This window comes from Anabrus simplex, chromosome 3, assembly GCF_040414725.1.
Source record: "Anabrus simplex isolate iqAnaSimp1 chromosome 3, ASM4041472v1, whole genome shotgun sequence".
Classification (NCBI taxonomy): Eukaryota; Metazoa; Arthropoda; class Insecta; order Orthoptera; family Tettigoniidae; genus Anabrus; species Anabrus simplex.
The window spans coordinates 160492361-160517777 of record NC_090267.1 but is presented as its reverse complement, the minus strand read 5'-3'; the positions used below and the strand labels follow the sequence as shown (position 1 = coordinate 160517777).

Here is a 25417-nt window from a genome sequence, read left to right as displayed (position 1 = left end):
ATTATTATTATTATTATTATTATTTATTAATGTGCTTGACAATGCAGGACAGTTTTACAGCATACAGTATTATAGTTCACGATTGACTATCTTAATTTCAGTCACACTATTCAGCTGACGCTACTAGATATTGTTATTTTAATACTCTTGTTCAGTGCTTTTATTCTAAAGAATTTTTAAGGGGTACTCTCAGTTTTACTAGACAAAACATCACGATCTTACAATTTTCAGCAATTATGCACAAGTCCGGTTATCACTTTTTGGGCTGACATGTTTATAGAAAAATTTATTACGCTATTTTATTTGTAGTCAACATGTCAAAACGGTAACTGCAGTCAGTATTTCTAATCATTTTACTTATTTTACTCAATGCTGAGTTGCTAACCAAGAGGAACGAATTTGATAGGTCAATTTAAATTGAAGATTACTCTAAATCTTCTCCAATTATTGTGAACAGCATGTTGGTGCAAGCTGATCGATGATCTTTCAAGTCAGAAGTTATATTTGCTGGACTAGATAGAAATTTACCAATATTTTTTCTTAAACAGTCTTTAAATGTTTAAGGGGTACGCATACCCCCACGTTCCTCTGATAAAAAGCCCTGCTCTTGTGCCTATGCAAGTTGGGCAGATAGTCATTGAAACATCTAGAAGTACAAAGTACTTAGATATAATGCTTGATACCAGGCTTACTTTCTGGGACCATATTCAGTGTGTAACAACAGATAAGGCAGTGAAATCAATAACTGTATTGAGTAGATTGATGAGTAATATTAAAGGTCCAAAATCTAGTAAAGGTGCCTTCTTAAGTTGACTGTCCAATCTATCTTTCAAATGGCTCTAAATTTTGGCTGAATCTTTGAAGTTTGAAAAGTATCAGAAATAATAATAATTTTGTGTGGCTATTTCTAGCCGAGTGCAGCCCTTGTAAGGCAGACCCTCCAATGAGGGTGGGCGGCATCTGCCATGTGTAGGTAACTGCGTGTTATGTGTGGTGTGTGAGTTGCAGGGATGTTGGGGACAGCACAAACACCCAGCCCCCAGGCCACTGGAATTAACCAATGAAGGTTAAAATCCCTGACCCGGCCGGGAATCGAACCCAGAACCCTCTCAACCGAAGACCAGTATGCTGACCATTCAGCCAACGAGTCGGACAGTATCAGAAATAATGGTGGCAGTGCAGTGGAGAGCAGCTTTAAGAATTGCATGTGCATATTGTACGGTGTATAAACCTGCAGTTCTCACAGTAGCAGCAGTAGTTCCTGTTGATTTATTACCTTTAGAACCACAGGAAAGAAAAGGAAAGACAAGGAAATACAGAGTGAGAAATGAAGATGTTACAAAGGAAGTTGGGATAGGAAAGCTAAATGAGAGAGTTGAAAAGAATTAACTAAGGTGGTTTGGACATGTAAAAAGGATGGAGAAGAATAGAATAAATTCCAAGGCAGATGCTGGAGGCAGTGTAATGGCAGGAGAGCAAGAGGAAGACCTAGAACAAGGTGGATTGAATCAGTAAAGAGCGGCATGAGAAGACGAAATTTAGACTGGGACAAGATTGTGGAAGAGGAATGGTGGAATGAAAGAGGAAGATGGAGAAGTGCCATAAATAACCCGACCTGGCAAGAGCTGGATAAGGGGAAATGATGATGATGATGATGATGATGATGAGAATGACAGGAGATTTGGCGCACTCAAGGAGAGCTTTGAAGAAAACCGGCAAAGAATGGAGCAGTGGCAACAGAAATAGGAAGATGATTTATGAGGGAAATGGACCAAACAGCTGATACCATCCTTGTTTGAATGGGTCAACAGAAATCATTATTACTTTACACAATTTTTGACAGGACATGGATCTTTCAAAGTTTTCTTCATAGAGTAGGGTGAGTGAATAGACAATACCATCTTAAGAAAAGCTTAACAATATGCTAACACTCCAAAGTTTTCATAACTTCTCGAGGTAACAATATAGTTGTACTTGAATTTAAGAGGGTTAACCTACAACAGCAGAGATTTAGCACTGACATTCTATACAGATCTGTTAAAAAAGAACATGTACATGAAAAATTTTTACACCAAATTTTTATGTTATTTAGATCTATTACTTTGCCAAATAAGGATGGATGAGCTGCCAAACCAACATGTTTGCATGATTACATCATTACCAACAGCACCTTCACCTCTTTGCAAGACTGCTACAGAAATGAAATCTCCATGAAACTACAGTGAAGCAGGCAGTGTCTGCTGAGCGTGCTGCTGTGCTGCCTATCGCCCTATGGGCTCTGACGGTGGTGGGCTACGATACTTGGCCTGAATGTGCAGGAAGGACCTATTGGTAGGAGAGTCCCGACTCACGACCTTTATCTGACAGGGATCGTGTCGCAGCAGGAAGTGTTCCAGTGTGTCCCAGCCTCCACCGACGCGTACCATCATGTGTCGCCCCTTCAGCAACTGAAACAGAATATACCATGAGAAGTTTCCAAGAATTGTGGTACATCTTATCTATTAGCCTATAAATATGAGTGGAGACAATGACCTTAGATTTTAGGCCCCTTTAAACAACAAGCATCAACATCAACATCATCATCATAAATATGAACAGTGTCTGTATAACAACAAATCTAATAGCTTTGTTCCCTACCTGATAGTTTCAGACAATCAGAAGTGAGAAGCATAGACTAAGGAAGAGGCACAGAGGGTTAAATGACACATAAATACACACCCTCTCATGTAAGATAATACACAAACAGTAGAGAAACCTGAGAGACAACTGGGCAAGTGGAGCTTTCCCCAAAATATTCTGATGAAATATTTGAATTTAATATACTACTAAAATGCGTGTCCAGCAAATCCGTGCAGCTAAGCCCTACCTAGCAGGACACAGTGTTTAGTTTTCATCAAACCACCAGAGTAAGCTGAGTAAGTTCAGCCTTTCCTGGTCACTTGATTTGTGGCAGGCAAGCAATGGGACGCCTTTACATTCTCCCTTAATGCCTAGCTATGCATTTTTAGGATGGCTTTCCCTAGTAAGTTATTAAGCTCTAGAGTGAAGAATAGTGTGTTTTATGACTATTTTGCAAAAGATATCAGCTTAATATTACATATTATAGCTTCAAATGCTGTCTTAAATTTTATATACTGCATCACTTTTGTATTCTAAATATGATTTGGACTCTATCTAATATGCACAGCTAAATTTAACATTTGCTGAACACAGTCTGTCAGTTCCTAAAGACAGTACCTTGTCAATACAACCATAGGTTTTTGTCCTCAATTTCATGTTTCATTTCTTGTGATGTGGTATACTGAAAATGTTGTATCAGATCTTGAAAGTACTTTATCCTCGGTCTCCCATGTCCTCTCTTCTTCATGATTTTCCCTTCAATGAAATAAGTCAGGAGGGTATTATGGGGCAATATATGTCCAATGAAATTAGCAGCCCTTTTCTGCAGAGTTAGGAACATTTCTCTCTTTCCTCGAATTTCCTGCAGGACATTTTCATTGATTCTCTTCTCCACCTATCCTTTCTTCAACATTCTTCTACAGACCCACATTTCAAATGCCTCTAATCATTTGCAGTATTGGTAGTTAACTGTCCAAGATTCACATCCATACAGGACAATACTCCACCAAATAATTTTATAAAACATTTTCCTGGTCTGAAAGTCTATGTCTACCAGTCAGAAGATTTTCTTGATATGAAATGCCTGTCTGGCTAGTGAAGTTCTCCTCTTAATCTATATGCTGCACTTATTGTCATTGGTGATAAAGTTTCAAGATAACAGGAACTGGCAAAATCATTTCCTGCCTTGCCAGCAAGCTTGATATTTCCTCTGGATATTTATTCACACTTAAGAGATTTGTTTTCTTCAAGCTGTGAATCTGACAATTAAGAGAGTAAATTGAATGAAAAAATAGAAAAGAAATGAATAACGTTTGTAGGCCTACTACTGAAATGACTTCCAAGGTGAATCAGCAACTTCTGAACCCTGTATCCCCCAAACAGGTTGCAGAAAACTTTATATAATTTACATACAGTAATATTTATGACAGACCTACACTCAAACCATTTGCAGATATTGTATTTCCATTATTACTATTTTGTCTATTCCGTTTTGTATAAACAGGCTTAAGTTTTTTCTGCTCATACAGGGTGAATTACCTGACATTACCACCAGCAATTTTTCTTAAACAACGAGGAATTTAGAAAAAAAACTTTCACAGACCAAATGTCAGGAGAGAGGGTTATGAAAGTAAATACCATTCACTCAAAAATGTATGGAAGTATAATTTTCAATACAAACATATTTTTAAGTAGAAACTTGCTATTATCTTTAGCTGAATTGAAAGCAGGGGAAAAAAGAGATTAACAATAACATTTGTTACAATGTAATACAGTAATTCAATCACGAGTACTTGTAATGTGAAGCTCACTCTTGAAAATACCTCATAAGCTCATTCACAAGTTGTAACAAACATGATCCATGACCAGAGAGCTATGCGTAAGATGACTAAAATATTTCCAATTTCTTATTTGTTGTTGTTCTGCATTTGCTTTGTACTCAGGATAGTCAACAAAGTAACTAGACGTCTATGATAGTGTACGCAAGCAAGAATGTTTACTCCCTTCTACAACACAGCAAAAGCAAGAAAATATTTCTTTGAAACGGTAGTTGAATGTACATCAGTGTACGTTATTGTAAGAACCGTGCTGCGATAATTATAATTTCAAATTCTGAAAAGTCAGTGATGGTACCGCTTGTAGGTTGTATGCAGAAAGGTACCTAGCCAAAGAACATCCATCACACCACAACCTATACAAACAATACTGTTTGAAACAGATAGTGTAACAACATGCAAACATGTCTATAGCAAACCCCTTATAGGAGAAACAGGTGATGTTGGTGTACTAGCTTTTGTTGCCATGATCCCGCACATTAGTTCACATTTCTAGAGGTATTAAATGTATACAGTATATGGCATACTGTGACTCCTTCAGACAGTAATTAAGATTTAACCAAAAATCCCCCCCTTTCCCCTCCTTCATTCCCCTGACTTCCACGGATGACATAAAAACCACAACATATCCAAGGAAATCTGGAAATGCAGTAACCCTGGTGTTGGTTTGACTAAACTATGAAGCCCTCGACAGAAGCAATACTCCCTTTATTTCTGGGTCCAGTAATTTACACATCTAGGACAGTATAAGAGCTGTTGACATCTTACCACTGGTGCTGCAGTCCTCATTTGGTCAAGAGGTACAAATTTATAATTTGTGTACAATTTTTTATTGTTATCGCAAGTTATCGTATAGGAGCACTTTTAGTACTATCATTTTTTATTAATCTGTTTACCCTCCAGGGTTGTTTTTCCCCTCAGAATCAGCGAGGGATCCCACCTTTACTGCCTCAAGGTCAGTGTCCTGGAGCGTGAGAGTTTGGATCCGAGAATACAACTGGGAAGGAGGACCTGTACCTCACCCAGGCGGCCTCACCTCCTATACTGAACAGGGGCTGTGTGGGGGACAGGATGTTTGGAAGGGATAGGTAAGGAAGAGGAAAGGAAGTGGCCGTGGCCCTAAGTTAGGTACCATCCCGGCATTTGTCTGGAGGAGAAGTGGGAAACCACACAAAACCACTTTCAGGATGGCTAAGGAGGAAATTGAACCCCTCTCTACTGAGTTGATCTCCCGAGGCTGAATGGACCCCGTTCCAGCCCTCGTACCACTTTTCAAATTCCATGGCAGAGCCGGGAATCAAACCCAGACCTACGGGGGTGACAGCTAATCACACCAACCACTACACCGCAGAGGCAGACTTGCACTATCATATAGAAACTTAATCATCCTTTCCCTAATATTCTGAGATAACTTACAATCTAAAAACATACTGAAGGTGATAGGAAATTGGAAAGGACTTACTTGAAGACTCGGATACTTACCCTAATGAAAACATTTCTGCCAGCAATGTTGTATCTGCCCTCACCAACCTTCTTGACTTTCAGCCTGGAACACTTGGCAGGAGGACAGTGGCACTGCCGCTGAGCCACTTTTGTAGCTTGTTGCACCTGAAAATGAATATACCACACTAGATACAGGTCCGCGAGGGTATGATAATCATTATTATGTAAGTATAAGCTACAACAGAGGATGCTTGATGTGAGAACTTTGATTTAAATACATTTGAGCTTTGAGATCATAGGAATTAACGGAGCATTGCTAGAATTGTAGGGAGAGAGAATCGACAATGGATAGCTGCCTAGAAGTGCAAGGATTGATGAAGGGAGAGCCCACCTATTCGAAGATGTGGAGATTGTCTTTGTCCTTTTACAAAAAATCAATAGTACGGTATAAGAGAAAATGGAAGAAAACTGTTCTGATTTTCCTATAAACCACCAGTCTGTTCAGTGATTTTTAAATCATATGCTCCTCTAAACCTTTCCCTGGATGAGTATACTCTAAATATGAAGTTTAGTCAAGATCTATCCAGCCATTTTGCCGTGATGATGGAACAAACAGACAGACAGGAAAGCTAAAAACCACTGATATGGTCCTGAGTTGACCTAAAATGGATAAATATCTGAAAAAATGGCAAAACAAACTAAATTACAGACAGTGGACCCCTACAACTTTATTTAAATAGATGTGTTAGTATTCTACTGTTTGTAGTGTTCACATACGGCATTCATGTAAGTATTTTTTTACAAATAATTCTATTACTTTTTCTGGATTCCCAACTCTGCTTACAGTGATAAGTTTCAATACTTCACTACTCATTGCTAGAAGCTTACCATTTTTCAGAATGTGTGTGCAGAAATCACTACAACTTATATCCTGAAAACTACACTACAAGAATATTATTGCTCATGTGTCTACAGAAAAGTCATTTCTCTCCTGTGTCCACTGACTCAGAATTAATGAAAATATTCTTTCAGTGTTTGCATTATGCCCTGGAATTGAAAAAAAAAAAAGAATCGTACAATTTTCAACATTTCTGAGCATAACTCTCTAGTTGAACATTTCAAAGGAAACCTGACTGCAGCTGATGTGCCAACACATTATTGCACTTCTCTGCTTTTAAACTCAAGATCTTTAAATTACAAAATTGAACAAATGCTTTTACATGATCATTTATGACCCCTTTACAACAGAGAAATTGTGTTGAAGGTACAACATAATTCCAAGAAGAAACTGCTCTCAACTTCATCCACTTAAATCAAGAAAATTTCTCAGAAGGTTTCATACAGGCCTCTAGGGATTCAGGGCATGAAATATACAATGTCTGTGATGTTTTGGTATGTTCTTTACATTCAATACTTCACACTTCATCCTCTATCTTTTGCAAGATTTCCTGGACTTTGAAGGGAATAAATTTATATTCAAGTCTAAGTTTCAAGTTTGAGTTTATCTCACAAAGAATACTAATTACCAGTGGCCTACTTCCATAACTGAATTTCCCTTTCATTCTATAGCTACATCATGTTCAGTTAAAGAAGACAAATTAGCCCACATTTCCAGGGATATTAAATTTATAATCTTACAATATATGGCATACTGATACTTCTTGAGATAGTAGTTAAGATATAACCAAAGTATTCCTCTCCCCACTGCCTCTCCAGCATCTCCTGACTTCCCCAGATGATATAAAGACCAAAAAAAGAAAAAAAAAAACCAAACCCCATGGCACTACAGCCCTTGAAGGGCCTTGGCCTACCAAGCGACCGCTGCTCAGCCCGAAGGCCTGCAGATTGCGAAGTGTTGTGTGGTCAGCACGACGAATCCTCTCGGCCGTTATTCTCGGCTTTCTAGACCGGGGCCACTATCTCACCATCAGATAGCTCCTCAATTCTAATCACGTAGGCTGAGTGGACCTCGAACCAGCCCTCAGGTCCACGTAAAAATCTCTGACCTGGCCGGGAATCGAACCCGGGGCCTCCGGGTAAGAGGCAGGCATGCTACCACTACACCACGGGGCCGGCGATATAAAGACCAGACAGAACATATTCAGGGAAATCTGGACGTATAGTAACCGTAGTATTGGTTTGACCAGACTATGAATCCATCAACAGAAGCAATACTCCTTTTATTTCTGGGTCCAGTAGTCTTGGACAGTACAAGAGCTGTTGACATCTTACCACTGGAGTCATTTGGAGTGTGGTTATGTTGTAATGTATCAGGAACACAATTGCTAAATTTACCACTCACTTTCTGAAAGCAACAGATTCTTTGTAAGGCATCCTGACATGGAAATAAACACCAGAGTGGTGTATGAGTGAGTGGTACAGTACATGCAATGCTTTGAGCATATTCAGTGTTCTGTTTGACGCAAATTCATACTCACATCAACTTTGGTCCGTACTGAACAATATGAAGCTTGTAACTTTGCATACAAACTCCAATGCACTGGTGTTCACAGTGGTGTCAAGGGTAACATTGGCCTAGTATCATAAAAAAACCTTGTAATCTTGTGTGATGTTATTTTATAGCAGCATTTGAGTTGGTGCAGAAATTACTGCTGGGAATGTTCAGCTAGATAGTGACTTCTTTCACCCATTTTTTTAAATGCTAGCAGTGCCACATACATTCCAGAATTTGGTGTAGATCATCATCATCATCATCGTCATCCTTGAACCATCTCCAGTTGCCCAGGTGTGGTGTACAAGCACCCTCCATGTTTGTCTGTCCATGAACCACTGTTCTTTGTCCTCTTTCCTCGACATCTTTCTGCACAGATGAATCCCTTTTCCATTGGATCTGCCCACTGGTCTTTTGCCTTTTATTTCTCTTTCATAGTCTCTTCTTGCAGTCCTGCTTGCACTCATCATTCTTACATGGCCAAACCACTTCAGTCTTTCTTTCTGGATCCTTGTAGTAGGGAGTGTCCTATTCCCACCTCTCTCAGACTTTTTCATTCCTGAACTTGTCCTTCCTGGTCTTCTGTATCATGGTGCATAAGAACTTCATATCTGCAGCTTGGAGTGGTGAGTTGTCTTGTCTCGTTAACGTGGTAGTTTCAAGCTATACATGAGGATAGGTGTATAATGAAAATGAAAACCTACAACCTGTTTTCCAGTTACTGACCGGCTCAGGAATGGAATGAATGAAGCAGATATAGGCTATTAGTACGATGGGGTCGCCACTCCCAAAGTGATGTACGGTTCCTCTTGGATTATAGATGAAGGTTCCGCGAGTTCTGTTGCATTCTTCATGAATATAACGTGTGTTATACTTCGTGCCGAATATTTTCTCTCGTTTGTCGTTGATGCACGTACACTCAGTATGCGAGTGAAACTATAAAACTTCAGCGACGGTAAAATACCAGTTAAATTTTGCTGATTCAGTTTAGGTTAGGCTTTTTAAGTTAAAAACAAACAGCCCCAGTATATTTTTGTGAAAACCATGACTGTAATATCACGAAGCGTCACCGGGTGAAACTGTATGTATTTACATTGTTTAACATCTGCTATAGATTAAGTTATGTTGGTGTCATCATTGTCGTGAATGTTAATTTGGAAATACAGTATGTGCGAGTATGTGGTTGAAAATAGGTTATTCTTGAAAGACCTTTCTCAGGTAGACCCTTGCATGAAAAATGCAACCTTATAAAATGGTCATGTTGAATTTACAGAGTATAGTGGGGGCTACGATTGCTTATATTTAAAACACATTTTTGCAGCTGGGGTAACGAATGTGTACACCGCACTCCACTGTTTTTATGTATATACCCCCACTCACCTGCCTGCTATAATGCACAAACCCGGATATTTATGCTGTCCGTACATTTTTGACCCCCCACCCCTCCACTTCTAATTCCCAACCACCGCTATTGCTCGACCCTTTGATTATTGAATGGCACTTTTTGCACACTCTGGGTATGTATGTATGTATGTATGTATGTATGTATGTATGTATGTATGTATGTATGTATTCACCTACTGCAGGGCCTCTCAGGGTGCATGCACCCAGTGCATTGCACTATGCACGGTGCAAAAGACGACTTCGCTTGGTTGACCAGAATGCAGACCCCACTCTTGATTTGGAGCAATAGCGCTGTCTCTCTCTTTCCCCACGCCTGTCTCGCTCGCTCCGCCTGTCCCCCTTTTCCTCACTTGCTCCGTAGCGCTCCAAATCCGAGCCGAGCTTAGCCGAGTTGCCCAGAAATGAAGCGTTGGTCCGAGCCTAGCCGAGTGGGACCGATGCACTGAGCACAAGAACTCTGCACCTCAGTTTGCACGCGTGAGATTTTGGGCGTTTGAGAGGCCCTGATCGACTGTGAATCCTATCATAGAGTACAAGTTTGTTGCTTTAAAATCTTAATACCAATATTCGTACAGAACATGTTATTTACCTTCCTGTCCAGTTCGGTCATCTCGATGTCTCCTTGTCCGCCACCCATATCGTGATCCAGCTCCATGTCCGGATCCTCGCCACTGCCCCGTGACCAATCATCCTCCGTAGTGTCGCTGGGCACGCCGTCGCTAGCGCCCCCGCTGGCCGCGCCGACTGGCCCCGTGTTCCCTTCGCTGGAAGTCCGTCGTAAGTCTCTGGCGGGAGATAACTGACCCCCGCCTCCACTGCTGGGAGACGTCTCCAGTAACATGAGGCTGCGCCGCTCTCCACTGCGAGGGCGACCGATGGGTCGGCCCCATCGGGTCACGCTGCCGCTCGAGATTGCAGACGAGGAACTGGGGAAAGAAAATCATAAATAATTAAGTCATCCAGCGTGATTAGCTCATTGGATTAGCTGCCGGCTTCCCACTCCACCCACAGGAAGTATTAAATCATAACGGCTACATATTTTACCAGGGGCGTAACGTAACGTAACGTAACGCAGGTGGGCCTGGGAGTTTAAGGGGCCCCGAGTTTCCTCGCGAAAAAAATTAAAATAATATATATCTAGCCCAATGTTACTCTGCAAGAAAATGATCAGGTGGATTTTGTAGAACCAGTCGACTTAGTTGTGTTTCTGTTTGTATTTGTTTTGTGTTTCTTGTTTGCTTTTTTCACACAGAGGAATTGACACTTGATTGAAGAACAGCAGCTTATTGTGTGGAATGTAACACACCGTCTCTCGCAACACCGTGACACGCTCTTCAGAAAACACATCAAATTATTTAAAAATAATTAAAGCAATGAAGGTTGATACCAAAATATATTTCAATTACAAATTATTGTTCCTTTGGTGGAAGTTTTTGAATCAAAATCTCAAAAATTGTGCTGTGTAGTGCACCTGAGATCGTACTGCCCACGAATTTTGCAGAATGTTTGTCACACATTTATTCTACAATAACGTGTAATGCCAGTTGTAGTAACAATCAGTCAACTCAGCTTCGAACGAGCTCCCTTTACGCGAAGTTAATAATAGGCTTATCAGTTGTACGGTTTGACATTTTTTCAAGCCGCCTCTTCGGTGTAGTGGTTAGTGTGATTAGCTGCTACCCCCCCGGAGGCCCGGCTTCGATTCCCGGCTCTGCCACGAAATTTGAAAAGTGGTACGAGGGCTGGAACGGGGTCCACTCAGGCTCAGGAGGTCAACTGAGTAGAGGGGGGTTCGATTCTCTCCTTAGCCATCCTGGAAGTGGTTCTCCATGGTTTCCCACTTCTCCTCCAGGCAAATGCCTGGATGATACCTAACTTAAGGCCACCCTTCTAATCCTCCCATTCCCCCGCAAGCCCCCTGTTCAGCATAGCAGGTGAGGGCGTCTAGGCGAGGTACTGGTCATCTTCCCCAGTGGTATCCCAAGACCCAGAGTCTGAAACTCCAGGACACTGCCCTTGAGGCGGCAGAGGTGGGATCCCTCGCTGAGTCCGAGGGAAAAACCGACCCTGGAGGGTAAACAGATAAAGAAGAAGATATTTTTCAAACTTTATTTGAACAGTTTTTGATGTAATTTGTTAGTATATTTTTCTGTGTTGTAATCCAATAAATTATTATAACTGAGACTTCGGTATCGATTACAGGCATAGTTCTGTAGTTACAGAAAAATGAAAACAATTAAAGTTAAGCACGAACGGTGGTTCATGGTTGGCCGTTCAGCAGCTTAGCCGTTAAACCACGGAGACAGTCAAATAAAATCTATTAAACATTGTTTAATAATAAGCTTACAATAACGAATAATCCCTTTGTTTATGTAACTTAACAAATTCCGTTATTTCTACCTGATGTAATTACGTTTATATTGAGTTATTTATAGGTTTTACATTTTATTTGAGGGGGCCCGAAGTTTCATTTTGGCAGACGGGCCCGTATCACATTCGTTACATCTTTATAGACTAAGCTATTATGCCTTTCACTATATAGTCTGTAAACGCTCCGGAATGAATTAATCGCATTCGTAATCCTCGTTTTGTAACTAACACTACTTCTACACCTCTTACCTTCAACCCGTTGAAAACTATCATCTCCCAGCTCTCCTTTTTTAAAAAAAAATTTTTTTTTGAAAGCATGTTCGATGTGTATATTTTGTCAGTTGTAACACTGTAATAGGCCTAACTTGAATAGCGTCTTTGTGACTACAATTTAATGTATATTACCATTTGTAAGCGCACAATGTTTCTGTTTAATCTTCCAATCTGGTTCGCCTCATGCGACACTAACAATAGCTAAGGGATTTTTGTGCAGTAAGTGTGATACCTTTCGGTGAACAGGAGAGCGATTCGTATTTTCTCACTTAGAAATAGATTATAGAATTCACGAACGGATCGTATGAGTCCACAGAAATAATCTTTATTTCCAGCGTATCTCACTGGAGCAGTCGGCTATTAGTTGTCCTTGTGTTCGAAACAACAGTCCTGTGTCAGGTCGGAGGTATTTGAGTAACTTCGTATCCCTGGCTTCCGGCAAATTAAAGAACATCTTTTAAAAACCTATGCCGGTGGAACTTGCTTATACGCATCGTAAGCGCGTTGCTAGCTCGTCTTACGACGATGCTATTTTCTTGTTAGCTGCTTTGTTACTTGCTACCAACTGTTGTGCATTAAAAAAAGTGAAATGGCGTATGGCTTTTAATGCCGGGAGTGTCCGAGGACATGTTCGGCTCGCCAGGTGTAGGTCTTTCGATTTGACACCCGTATAGTCCAGTCAAGATGTACATCCGTGCTTGCAAAAGGTCCGGTCGTTCTGAATTTTTATATAATGTTAGGTCCTAAACCAATATTAAAAAACAGATTTGCAATTTCCAAAGTGCTGTGCGAGCGGCGGTGTACCCAAAAAACCATGAAATTTTCGGACTTTTTTAGGTTTTGCTCAATATCTCAGTGAAGGAAGAGTTTGACCGGTATCGTCACTCTATATACTTTTAAAGTAGACTAAATTTGCTACAGTTTGAGACCAGGGGTAGCTCCATACAGCCAATTGTTCTCATGATAAAGTTATTCGAAAACAGGCAATTTTTTCCAAAAAGTGAATTTTTTTTTCTCGGAATGGTCAATTATTTTGTGAAATATCTTCTAACATACGCATCTCACGTCAGATGCTATATGAAATGAAGTTGTAGTAAATTTAATTAGCTTTCATTTCAGACCAGACTGGTACCTATAGGCCCAACGGTTCTCTCAAAAATGGCAGATAACCATAAACAGTCATAGGTGGGTTTTGGAGGGAAATGCAAATAAACTGTTCTTAGGTCTTTTTATTGTCTTGTTTATCAAACAGTTAAATGTTTTATTGTTAAAAATTGTTTGTTGAAAAAGGAAAAAGGTAATATACCTATCGGGAATTACGTCATCGTCAATCATTGTTTTATATACCTACATACTAAAATGCTTGTACAAACATCATGGTACCTACTATAAGGACAAATTACATTTACACAAAAAGAAAACTAATATAAATCATGTAGGTATTGTGTTTTGGTTGCCATATCATGCCTTTCTTTTTATCTTAGATAGCCCGGGCTTGGGCTCGCACGAAGATGGTGTCTCGATGGCTGTGATGGACGCTGGAAGAGCTGCCCAGTCTGTAGTCGGGTCATCTTCATCGTCCGAGCATTTAAGTTCCACATCCGGGACATTGACGCACAGTTTGCCACCGCATGACTGGCAGAGACCTGAGCATTGTAGCCCAACCTTTCTGCACGAGCAGCTCCCAGAGCACTCTTTCTTGCATTTACATGAAATTTTTTGCAGAAGGGCAGGAGGGGTGGCATCTATGGTGGTGGGGATGGGGAAGTGTCCCTGGGAAGACAGCTTCCACTCCCAATCTGTGGGATTCAATTTGACTCCCCGCCACTTCTGCACTTGGAGGTAGCATGATAGCCTGCGGCATTTTCCGTCCGTGGCAAACGGGCGAGATTTATGCTCGTTGAAGTGACAAATGTCTTATACCTCAGGAAATCCAAACTATCCATCGCGATGTCACCCCCATACAGAGCCATAAAGCACTTGATGCCTGCTTCTCTCATGGCTTGTGGGGTGGGGTCTGGCCGAAGGAAGACCTCCACTTGCTCAGCAAGTGGTTCACTCTTGCTCAGGAGTGTGGTGATTTTGGTCTTTCATTGGCCAAACGGTGCTGAGGGGATATCATACCCGGTAAACGCGTGGGTGAATAGTAACGTCCCTGGTGATCGCTGGGAGTCCTGATGGTTGTAGGAGGTCGTAGAGTAGTGATAGCAACCAGCTTCACCCTTTGTGTTCTTCTGGAGGTAGGCGTTTTCCTCTTCAGCGCCTAAACCGTTGAGAAGAACGAGCAGGTCGACGTCTTCTCCAACTATGACGCTCCGATCGGCTACTGCTCTTTTCGAAAGCGCCGTCATGACGATCTCTCGATCCGCATCTTCTTCGGCAAAAGCCACTTCTACTCCCTCCTTCTGAAAGGCATCACAAAGAAGATTTATTAGGCGTCTCTTGTTGTTCTCATTGCCCAATACATATTCTTGAGCAATTTGAATTACTGTGGATTCATCGGACGTCAGTTCGTAGCTGGAATGAGCTGCGTAGCGCCGGAGTCGTTCCGCTGTTTTGGTGGTTTTTTTTTTTGGTAGCATCTTCGAGGTAGCCGTCAGAAACGATGGAGACTTTCTTCCCAAAGTAGTTACGGACGTAGGGGGTATTACGCGCCAAGAGTGCTCGAACTGTGCTCTTCCACCGCCGCACGACCTTTTGCAAGAGGTAGCCACCATCCAAAACGACGTGAGTGCTGACATCTATCGGCGTGTGTCTGGAAAGAGGAGTGAAGGCATAGTACAGAGTGGATTTTGTGTCCTTGCGCATCGAACAGAAACATCGGGAACGGTTCCAACTCATACTTGAAGTCATCCTTTAAATCCTCAGGACCTGTCAGAAAACCACTACTGATAGAGAGCAAACTGTCAGTTTTGGGAAATGGAGGGTGGAGAGAAAACCAGTTTTTGAGTTTTCCACATCACTGTTATCTCGGACGATTCTAGAAGATCTCATGTCTACATGCTGCTCCCCAGTAGGATATGAGATGCTGCAAAAACTTTCAAGCTCTTCATATAGCCTATATTCACCATAAACACCATTCCTGTTGTCCACCTTGCCAGCACACTGTCTTCATGGATCGCATCAGCTTCTGTTAAGTTGTTAGGTCTGACCACAACCCAAACAAAAACTTGTCAGACCGACGAATGGTGAATGATCCTTTTGTGAATATGTCGTATTCACTTTTATCCATCCAATCTTGTAGAGCTATCATATCCTGAAGGTAGAGGTGCGCGCTCTTAGCGTATAAAATAATGTCCAGCTGCGTGGATAAAAGGGAGCATCTTGTGGACAGTGTACAAATGAAGGTTCCAATAAAAAATAAATAAAACCATAAAACCATAAAAAGACGTGAGAACAGTTTATTTGCATTTCTCCCCAAAACCCACTTATGACTGTTTTTGGTTATTTGCCGTTTTTGAGAGAATCGCTGGGCCTACAGATACAAATCTGGTCTCAAATAAAAGATAATTAATTTTACTACAACTTCATTTCATATAATATTTGACGTGGGATGCGTATTGAAGATATTTCACAAAATAAGTGACCATTTCGAAAAAAATCACTTTTTGGAAAAAATTGCCTTTTTGAAGGACTGTATCTTGGGAACCAATGGCTGTATAGAGCTCGCTCTGGTCTCAGATTATAGCAAATTTAGTCTATTTTAAAAGTACATAAAGTGACTATACCGGTTAGACCCATAAGATATATCTGTGTCGGTGCGACGTAAAGCAAAACAGCAACAAAAAATTCGCTATTGTGAGTATCGCAATGCTGTCGAATACTGTTGAGCTGTTGCTGTTTGGTTGTTCACTGCATGTGAATATGTGAATTACTGGACTGTCTCTGGAAGCTAACCAACGAACAGTCATCGTGTTTTGAATGGCCCGTAGTCCTGTGTTGAGACCCAGGGATCTACACACAACTGCTGTATGAGGCGACTGGACTTGGAGAAGTGAAAGTAAGAATTAACCGTCCGCAGGTATAGCAACGGGCTGTATTTTATTATGGTCTTATTATATAGAAGGGATATACAGTATCTTGCACTCCGAGCACTTTGTCACGAGACAAATGCGAAACCATTGTACGTAGACAACGGATGCAGTGCATCGTGTATCGTGTGTGTGCATTTGACCGAGCTCGATAGCTGCAGTCGTTTAAATGCGCGCCAGTATCCAATATTCGTGAGACAGTGGATTCGAACCCTAAATATGGTTTTCCGTAGTTTCCCATTTTCACACCAGGCAAATGATGGGGCTGTACCTTAATTAAGGCCGCACCGGGCGAGTTGGCCGTGCGCGTAGAGGCGCGCGGCTGTGAGCTTGCATCCGGGAGATAGTAGGTTCGAATCCCACTATCGGCAGCCCTGAAGATGATTTTCCGTGGTTTCCCATTTTCACACCAGGCAAATGCTGGGGCTGTACCTTAATTAAGGCCACGGCCGCTTCCTTCCAACTCCTAGGCCTTTCCTATCCCATCGTCGCCATAAGACCTATCTGTGTCGGTGCGACGTAAAGCCCCTAGCAAAAAAAAAAGAAATTAAGGCCAAGGCCGTTTTCTTTCCCACTCCTAGCCCTATCCTGTCAAATCGTCGCCATAAGACCTATCAGTGTCGGTGTGACGTAAAGCAGCTTGTAAAAAAAGAAATGTGTGCATTTGTACAAGATCAAGCAGGAGAGAAACACACTAGTCAACGTGCAGTATTCCACTGCGTACTACAGACCGCATTGCTCTCGTAGTCAGGTAGGTTAGTTTCGTTAGATGGTAGCGAACGATAACTCCGAAAATTTCGTGTTTACGACCAAAAAGTATGTTTAAAATACTTTTTTCCCTTCATTTCTTGCGTACTGCCTCCTTTGTAAATATGGACATTCTATATATAGGCCTATTTGACTTACTTTACTTTACTTTTTACTTTATATACTTGTTAATATACATAATATACTAATAATAATAACACCGAGCTCGATAGCTGCAGTCGCTTAAATGCGGTCAGTATCCAGTATTCGGGAGATAGTAGGTTCGAACCCCATTGTCGGCAGCCCTGAAAATGGTTTTCCGTGGTTTCCCAATTTCACACCAGGAAAATGCTGGGGCTGTACCTTAATTAAGGCCACGGCCCCTTCCTTCCCACTCCTAGCCCTTTCCCACCTTCCCACTCCTAGCCCTTTCCTGTCCCATAGTCGCAATAAGACCTATCTGTGTCGGTGCGACGTAAAGCAACTAACAAATAATAATAATAATAATAATAATAATAATAATAATAATAATAATAATCATAATAATAATAATAATAATAATAATAATAATAATAATAATAATAATAATAATGGCGTGTGGCGAATGTTCGAATAAGACCGCAAGTCAAATAGGCCTATGTATAGAATGTCCATATTCACAGAGGAGGCAGTACGCAACAAAGAAGGTAAAAAAGTAGTTTAAACATTGGCCGTAAACACGAAATTATCGGAGTTATCGTTCGCTACCATCTAACGAAACTAACCTACCTGACTGCGAGAGCAATGCGGTCTGTAGTACGCAGTGGAATACTGCACGTTGACTAGTGTGTTTCGCTCCTATCATCTTTGAGTGTGATGATGAATTCCAATTATGAATACGACACACATACCCAGTCCCCGAGCCATTGGAATTAAACAGTGAAATTTAAAATCTCCGACCCGGTCGGGAATCGAACCTGGGACCTCCTGGACCAAAGGACAGCACACTAACCATTTAGCCTTGAATCTGGACAATACATGATGGAGTGAACTTATTCATAATTATAATGTTCAAGATGACACATACCCCATCCTAGAGCTGATATTTCTTATTAAAAATAAAAATATATTCCTATGGGCATTTATGCCACAGTCCACATAAGCAAGTTTTACATCTACGGTATATCAACTGAAGGGATACAAACAATTACCTTTGATTTGATTTCACTGAACGTTAGTGGACGCAGGCAACAAATTAAAGATAAAATCAAATGTAAAAGAAGCTCATGAGCTGGCTTTGGCTGGGATCGAGAACACGGCGAGCCACGAGGTTACTTATTTAGTTATGAATTAATTAATTAATTAATTAATGCCTTTCTGTACATGGCGAGGTTCTGGCTATGAAGCCTGCTATTATGACTGGGCTTGTGATACCTGTAGCTACACCAGCGCAGCTCAGTCAAATGACTAGTTTAGTGGAATGGGTCGTACGGGGTCGTACGTTGTAAATAATACATTATTAACTGTTTGCTACAAGACTTTTGTGCCGGAAGAGAATAGACCGCAAGTTTATTGAACGAATAACGAGTGTCCTTTGGCACGTAATTATTCGTAGGAAGATCTGCTCAAGCATCAAAGCTATGGCTGTTTTAGGATCACTACCAGTGGTGGTTGCTCGCCATCAGACTAGGAGGGCTAAAACTCTGGCTAACAGAGAATAGTGTTGGAGCTAAATAAATCGGCCAGGTTTCGTAATGGTATACAGTATATTGGTAAGAGAAGGTCAATAATACGTTCTCAGTAGAGCAGCAACGTAAACAACCGCGCGCGGACCTCCCAGCTCAGTTTGGATAGGCCACCGCTGACAACTACTACCAAAACGTTTTCATTCCGTCCCTGACGGAGACGGCGGGCCTCCTAGACGGTAACGCCGTCTCACAGGCCAGGGAGATCTGATACGGTGAAGGAGATGCTCGGAGAAGGTGAGGCGGTTGGCGGCCGTGGCCTATATTAGGAACTGTCCCGGTATTCGCCTTAGTGCAGGAGAGTGGAAAACCACGGAAAACCATTCTCAGGACAGCCGACAGTGGGGACCAGCCCCTCTCCGTTTCCCAAATGCAGGGGCGTAGAGCCACGGTAGAACCGCGGCCACCCCTCCTCTATTCGGTTAGCCGGTCGGAGTGCAGAGCTATCGGACCACGGAATAACCGTGGCCACTCGTGGGCCGAGACCCACTGTGCATCCGCCGACCCTACTGACCACTAAATTTTCCCTACAAAACTATTCTATATTAAACGCTGGATGAATATGGGTAGTAAGAGATTTTCCTGTTGCCTATGCGAACGTTACGTAACAGTTTGGCTGCATCAGCAAGTGGAGTGATAATAATAATAATAATAATAATAATAATAATAATAATAATAATAATAATAATAATAATAATGTATAGGTAAAGACTATCATGAATGTATATTAATTTTAAAAAAGGACAATTAGACAAGAAAACGAAAATATCATCGCTCTGATAGTGCCCGGCTCCATGGCTAAACGGTTAGCATGTTGCTCTAGGGGGTCCCGGGTTCGATTCCCGGCAGGGTCAGGAACTGTAACCTTGATTGGTTAATTTCGATGGCTCGGGGGCTGGGCTTGTGTGCTCTCTTAACCATTAGAAATCATCCTACATAGGGCCCCATCCTCACTGAGGCGCAGGTCGCCTATACGGCGTCAACTAGGAGAGACCTGCACTAGGCCTCCCCGGAGGCCACACGCCATTATCATTATTTTATTTTATTCTAACAGTGAAATTTACATAGCTGCTACCTCATAAACAGACAGCGGCTGGATATTCCGCCTTACACATACTGTACCTGCTGTGTCGAATCTTTTCGGGTGAGCCGCGCGGCGAGGCGGTAACGACAGCTCTTTGGAACTGCCAAGACAGCAACTGTTCCTTGCCTTCTTCCTCCTCGATCTCTTTCTCCAGCTGAACGAGTCCTGGAGGTTCCACACCGAACCGCTGAGCGATACGTGCCACCTCCAGTAAGCACAGGATGACGGAGCGAGGATTATTCTGTAGCACAAGGTCGTCACTCTCGAACAGAAGGTTGGAGTGCACACCCAAGCGTCGGCAGAACGTGATGAAGTTCTCCATGTTGTCACGAGAGAAGAAACTACGGCGGGCTGCTCGCTCCCAGCAACGTCCCTGGATTTTGGGCAACGGCTGCAAATAAAGGGTAAGACATCAATAAGTTGCCACAAAATTTACCAAAATAACGGCTATGTGAAGGAAGATATTTCTTATAATTGAGAACAATGACTGGGCGCGAATTACCCAGCAAAATTAGCCAGTTAGAAATAAAGTTCAATGCTGTTGTTTTTTTTTTCTTCAAAAATGGTAGCAATCAAATACATCACAATCTCTCCACACAACATCAGTATGACACACGCAAAACTTCAATATTAATATCTGTCGGTAAGCAAAAGTAACTTACGGATTAAACAGTCTGAAGAACTATTTTTCAAACATACATAACGAACTTCCTTTAATCAAGGAAAGTTTTGTTTCAGTCTTACCTGATTTAGGTAAGGTAAGGGTGTATTCTGCCCGAAGGCAGGTCCGAACCTCCGCAGAGGTATACCTGAGCCGGAGTTTACGTACAGTAGGATGGCCAGTTCCTTTCCGCTCCTCCATTCCCTTACCGCCCCCCAACAGCGCGTGGCAACCCATCCAAATCTTGACCACGCCCAATGTTGCTTAACTTCGGAGATCCCACGGGATCCGATTACCTGATTTCAAATATCTGATATTTTGTAAATTACTAACTAAACTTGTAACCATGTTTGTCATTAATTAAGCTATAATTTGTTACAGTTGTTGTCCAGTGCTTTTGTTTAGATTATTATCAGTATCACTGTAGCAGTTTCATATATTTAATTCCATTTTAATTTTTTTTTTTTTTTTTTTTTTTTTTTGCTATTTGCTTTACGTCGCACCGACACAGATAGGTCTTATGACGACGATGGGACAGGAAAGGCCTAGGAGTGGGAAGGAAGTGGCCGTGGCCTTAATTAAGGTACAGCCCCAGCATTTTCCTGGTGTGAAAATGGGAAACCACGGGAAACCATCTTCAGGGCTGCCGACAGTGGAGTTCTAACCCACTATCTTTCGGATGCAAGCTCACAGCTGCGCGACCCTAACCGCACGGCCAACTCGCCCGGTTTAATGATTTCTCGTACCTCTTGAAATTGTTTCAATTTTATCACATGTAGGTACTGTGTATGCCCAATGCATACAGGTCCTTAAAATGAGCTTTGCTCGTAAGAACTTCTCACAAATATATTGAACATTAGTCTATTAACGCGGGTACACATTAGCGAACACCGAGCAAGTGGCTGTGAGGCTCGGGTCACGTAGGTGTCAGCTTGCATTCGGGAGATGGAAGGGGGGGGGGGGGGGGTTCGAACCCCACTGTCGGCAACCCTGAAGATGGTTTTCAGTGGTTTTCCATTTTAACACCAGGCAAATGCTGGGGCTGTACCTTAATTAAACCACACTCGCTTCCTCTCTACTCCTTCCCCTTTCCCATCCCATCGTCGTCATATATAAGACCTTTCTGTGTCGGTGCGACGGAAAACAAAAATATATTTAAAAGACACTAGCACTGCCTTCGTGATGTACAGGCCGTACTGTACCTCCGATGACGTCACACAAAGAGGCGAACTGTTTCCTCCGTCCGACCCGTGTAATGCAAGGCATGATGGGTCTGTACCTTTTGTAATAATGAAATATTCACAAACGTTGTATTAATATTACAGGCGAGATCACTAAAACCTGTAATCGCATCATAACTCGTAAGTCAGGTCTATGTAATTTTAGGAGAAGTAGGTTTGAAGTGCGATCTACGCGGTCAAAACTTCAGCGATTTACTCGTCAATGTACCCACCAAATAATTATTATGCATTAATACAAATACGGAGAAAACAAACGTGCAGTAATGAACTTTATTTCCATTCCTCTAGAAGGCCATAAATACAGTAGCTTTCTTGGTTTTTTTGGTTGTTGTTGACACTTCTGGCACTATCCTTCGAAGACTTTCTTAAAACCCTTTCTTCTATACAAACATTTGTATTAATTGTTGTTTAGGAATAGCCCATGTTTTCCCAAATAATAATGCATTGATCAGCCAGATCTATTAGTTACTTACCACATTCACGAAGACTGCCGAGGAATGGATTTTACTCGCATTAATTTTGGTGAGAAAAGGCAGGCGTACTCAACATTACGAACCAAAGAAATAACCATATGTAGGTTCCATTGGTTACTGTCCACTTTTGTACTTGTTCTGTACCAACAACAAAACGCTCTGCTGTAAATGTGTGTAACACTGAACGTCAAAAGCAGAACTCTTCATCAGCTCTGGAAAATGAGTGAAACATACACCTTTATTCTTCGTAACAAGTATTTCTTCGGTTGGAATTTTCGTTTTTCATAAAGGTAACCTGCCCCCATATGAAGAAAATGAACATATTAATGACTATTTACTTGTATAGTTGTCTTTTCGCCGTGGTATGCACAAGTTCTTAGCATTGTGGCAAATGCGAACTTCCACACATTGCATTTAAATTTGTAGCACATTATTCTCCACAAAAACGTGTTATACGATAACAATTAAATGAATAAATTACACGAGAAGTATTACGTCCCTTGAATTTATATTACTCACCACGTGAAGATACCATGCCTCACCTAAACTATGAGGTCTCATTGTCTTAATAACGGCTGTTTACGCAAGTCCTGATGTGATACATTTAAAAAAAAAACATGCAATGTACTTAAATATAAATGTTTGTCTCTCAACGGTCACAATTATCCTAAGAATGCCCCTAATCCTTATGGATTTCATTCACAAGTACAATTAGTAACATTCGCTTAGCTCGCCTCAATTGATCAGCTGATTGGCTTGGCGCGCTTTCTACATTACGGCCTGTATATTACGAAGGCAGTGACACTAGCGAACTATAACGTAATGGTTACTGTTACCGTGGACGCTGCGCCCACGATCGTCATGTTACCAGCTGCGTGCGACCGATTCTACAGTGCTCGTAGTAAGCTCACCGTGAAGACATGTCTTTTTCTATATCGCCTAAGTTAATTTTCAGTACGTCGTATGTATGTTTAGTCCTCAGCCCGAAGGCTGATTGGATCCTCAACAGCTCCGCCATCAGCTGTCATAGATGGCCTGGGCATCACTGAAGAGGCGTACTTGGGAAATGAGGAGTGAGGTAGTTTCCCGTTGCTTTCCTCACCGAGCCAGAAGTTGCTATTACATATCAGTCTGCCAAGCCCACTGAAATGCATGCACCAACCGACCCTATGAGCAATATTTTCACACCATTCATAGCAGGGACTGGCTGCAGAAGGAATGGCATTACTAGCATCACTCATACCTCAGTCACTTTCATTTTGTCAAAGCCAAGGATAAAGCTGAGGCAGATCAATGAAAGTAACAAAATTGCTCTAGCCCATACCAGAAGACATAGTGCACTGTAAACACTACATCTTGCCAGCAAAGACACGTACGTCGTATATCCTGACACAATTCAACAGGCGACGATAGATGCCCGCGAACATTCTAGTGACATGTACTATAGAAAATGAGAAACTGCTGTCCTTTACTCATCATCATCATCATCTGTTTACCCTCCAGGGTCGGTTTTTCCCTCGGACTTTGCGAGGGATCCCACCTCTACCGCCTCAAGGGCAGTGTCCTGGAGCTTCAGACTCTTGGTCGGGGATACAACTGGGGAGTATGACCAGTACCTCGCCCAGGCGGCCTCACCTGCTATGCTGAACAGGGGCCTTGTGGAGGGATGGGAAGATTGGAAGGGATAGGCAAGGAAGAGGGAAGGAAGCGGCCGTGGCCTTAAGTTAGGTACCATCCCGGCATTCGCCTGGAGGAGAAGTGGGAAACCACGGAAAACCACTTCCAGGATGGCTGAGGTGGGAATCGAACCCACCTCTACTCAGTTGACATCCCGAGGCTGAGTGGACCCCGTTCCAGCCCTCGTACCACTTTTCAAATTTCGTGGCAGAGCCGGGAATCGAACCCGGGCCTCCGGGGGTGGCAGCTAATCACGCTAACCACTACACCACAGAGGCGGACCTGTAAATCTACCGACACGGGGCTGTCGTATTTGAGCACCTACAAATACCACCGGACTGAGCCAGGATCGAACCTGCCAAGTTGGGGTTAGAAGGCCAGCGCCTCAACCGTCTGAGCCACTCAGCCCGGCCTGTCCTTTACTTCTGGATTTTAAGTCGCGAACAGTCAATGCAATTGGTTTTAAGCCTTGCTATCTACTCTTTTATGGTTTCCATAAATGCACAAACAAAATTAGGAATCATCGATTTCAGCTCAAGCATCTTCTTTAGTCTACCTTTCGGATCAAATAATAACGGTTTCTTTTTACACATTTCAATTAAATTCAGGCACTTCACACCGTTCCACTCCATTGTGCTTTACAACTCTACTCTTGGATCAGAGGAAACGTAAACATTAACGGATGAGTGCGTGTGACATCCAGTAGCCTACTGGGGCTTCGATTTGCATTCGCGAACAAAGAGCCAGTGACACGCACGTCGTGTTACAGAGCGCGTTCAAAGTGCGTTCGCGTTCATAGTTCGTACCTACAGCATGTGGTTACAATAAGCATTGTGTTACCAGCAACAACTCGCTAGTGTGTGCCGGTCTTTAGAGCTGTTTCTTTTCTTGCTATTTGTTTTACGTCGCACCGACACAGATAGGTCTTATGGCGCCGCTGGGATATGAAAGACCTAGGAATGGGAAGGAAGCAGCCGTGGCCTTAATTAAGGTACAGCCCCAGCATTTTTCTTGGTGTGAAAATGGGAAACCACGCAAAACCATCTTCAGAGCTGCCGACAGTGGGGTTCGAACCCACTATCTTCCGGATGCACGCTCACAGCTGCGCGCCCCTAACCGCACGGCCAAATCGCCCGGTCTTTAGAGCTTTATCTAGTATGTTGAATATCCACAGATTCTGGAGACAGACAGATTTAAATCCTCCATCGGCTAACTAGATGTGTTTTCTCGATATTTCCGTCTTCGAGCTCATATTAATCGCAGCAAAACAAGTTATTTATACACTCTGAGGCTGTGTCTCCTGTAAAACACTTCACTCAGCATTGATTGGATTAGTGTCAATTTAATTTCTCATAACCAGGACTCGTGCGTGGGTCACTTCAT

The 25417-nt window shown here is 42.2% G+C and overlaps 1 protein-coding gene across 1 annotated transcript in view; it reads right to left on the bottom strand.

Annotated features, from left to right (window-relative positions):
• Positions 1-1564: 1564 nt before the first annotated feature.
• The window catches only part of LOC136867143 (growth arrest-specific protein 2), a 500343-nt gene continuing 476490 nt past the window's right edge, over positions 1565-25417 (bottom strand). The window contains exons 5-8 of the mRNA XM_067144253.2: positions 20021-20373; positions 10343-10679; positions 5937-6062; positions 1565-2447 (exon numbers count right to left, since the gene is read on the bottom strand). Coding sequence (XP_067000354.2) covers positions 2262-2447; positions 5937-6062; positions 10343-10679; positions 20021-20373 — 1002 coding nt within the window. The 3' untranslated portion in view covers positions 1565-2261. The remainder of the gene's footprint in view (positions 2448-5936; positions 6063-10342; positions 10680-20020; positions 20374-25417) is intronic.